The following is a 1,214-nucleotide window of genomic DNA, read 5'->3' as shown; positions in this document are numbered from 1 at the left end:
CCCACCCCACCCTCTCTCGTGCACTCCAAAATACTCACTCGCTTTTGAAAGCGTGGAACGGGCAGTGTGTCACGTCAGTCCAGTTAAGGCACTGGACAAAGGACCGTGTGTAGTAGACATCGCCGGCGTAGGAGGCCCCGAGGTCCTCTGTGTTGTAGCACAGATCGCTGTCTGTGGATCAGTGCTTGGGTCAATTATTGTGCGCAATTTTTGACGCTCCAGTTTCCAACAGACAATATTTAATTTGCTACCCTGAAATTACAAAGTACTATTTGTTCAGCATCCAGTTTGGAGAAATTTGACGTGAAATTTTTAAATTTTCACAACGTGTCAAGTTTTTTTCGAATGCAATTCTTTGAATATCTCGATAACGACTATAGATAATCTTACGATTTTGATAGACCATTAATTGGTTCCAGACCTCATGGTTTTAGTAACTCAACCGCCCCCCCCCCCTCCCTAGAAAAAACCCAAAAAAACAAACAAAAAAACCCAACAACAACAGACAGCAACAAAAAAACCCACTCAGATAGAACTTTTTAATTCTTAAGTAGCAAAATGTCGGTAAAATGTTAAAGAAAGAGTTTGTTTTATTCTTTTCTAAAAAATTGTTGATTTATAAGCTTATAATATTGGAGCATTTGGCTGATAGCATAGAGTTTTCACAGTTCTTAATTGAGAAAAAACATGAAAATGCCCTTGAACAGAAAACAAATCAAGACGAAGGAACTTTAAAAGAGCTATAGAGAAATATGGCTTGATACTTTGCAAATTCTTTCTTTCGCGGTTCTCGAAGGTAGTCCAACAAAACCTACAATTTCTTTTCCATCAAACCCTGTTTTTCTTATTTTGTTGTTGTTGAGGATTGGGGGGGGGGGGGTATTTTAGTTACCTTTGACAAGAGTAAACGTTGCCCTGAAGCTGGACTGGGAGCCCTGGAGTGTGTAGAACTGCATCATCATCGTGTTGTAGTGACTGATGATGGATTGACCAACTTTGGAGCCACAGAATCTGAAGAAGGTATAATGGTAGTGCATATCAAGTCGTCATTCAGTTTTAAAAAAACCACACCAACAAACAAACAAAACACCCAATGCCAAGTAAACAATAGATAAAAACAAAACAGGTATCATTGAATTTCAGCACAAATTAGAACAAATCTAGTATTTTCAAAACCTGATCTCGTAGACCACACAAAAACACAAGTTGCATTG

General features: G+C 38.7%; 1 protein-coding gene across 1 annotated transcript in view; it reads right to left on the bottom strand.

Annotated features, from left to right (window-relative positions):
- Positions 1 to 1,214, bottom strand: part of LOC101848513 — a gene marked incomplete in the record, with an annotated part of 83,813 nt that overhangs the window by 21,946 nt on the left and 60,653 nt on the right. Inside the window, 2 exon segments of the mRNA XM_013081279.2 lie at positions 39 to 171; positions 893 to 1,011. Of these exon segments, the coding sequence (XP_012936733.1) occupies positions 39 to 171; positions 893 to 1,011 (252 nt within the window).

This window comes from Aplysia californica, unplaced genomic scaffold (assembly GCF_000002075.1).
Source record: "Aplysia californica isolate F4 #8 unplaced genomic scaffold, AplCal3.0 scaffold00124, whole genome shotgun sequence".
In the NCBI taxonomy this organism is placed as follows: Eukaryota; Metazoa; Mollusca; class Gastropoda; order Aplysiida; family Aplysiidae; genus Aplysia; species Aplysia californica.
The sequence above is the reverse complement of the archived record's forward strand: the minus strand, read 5'-3'. Positions and strand labels throughout refer to the sequence as shown.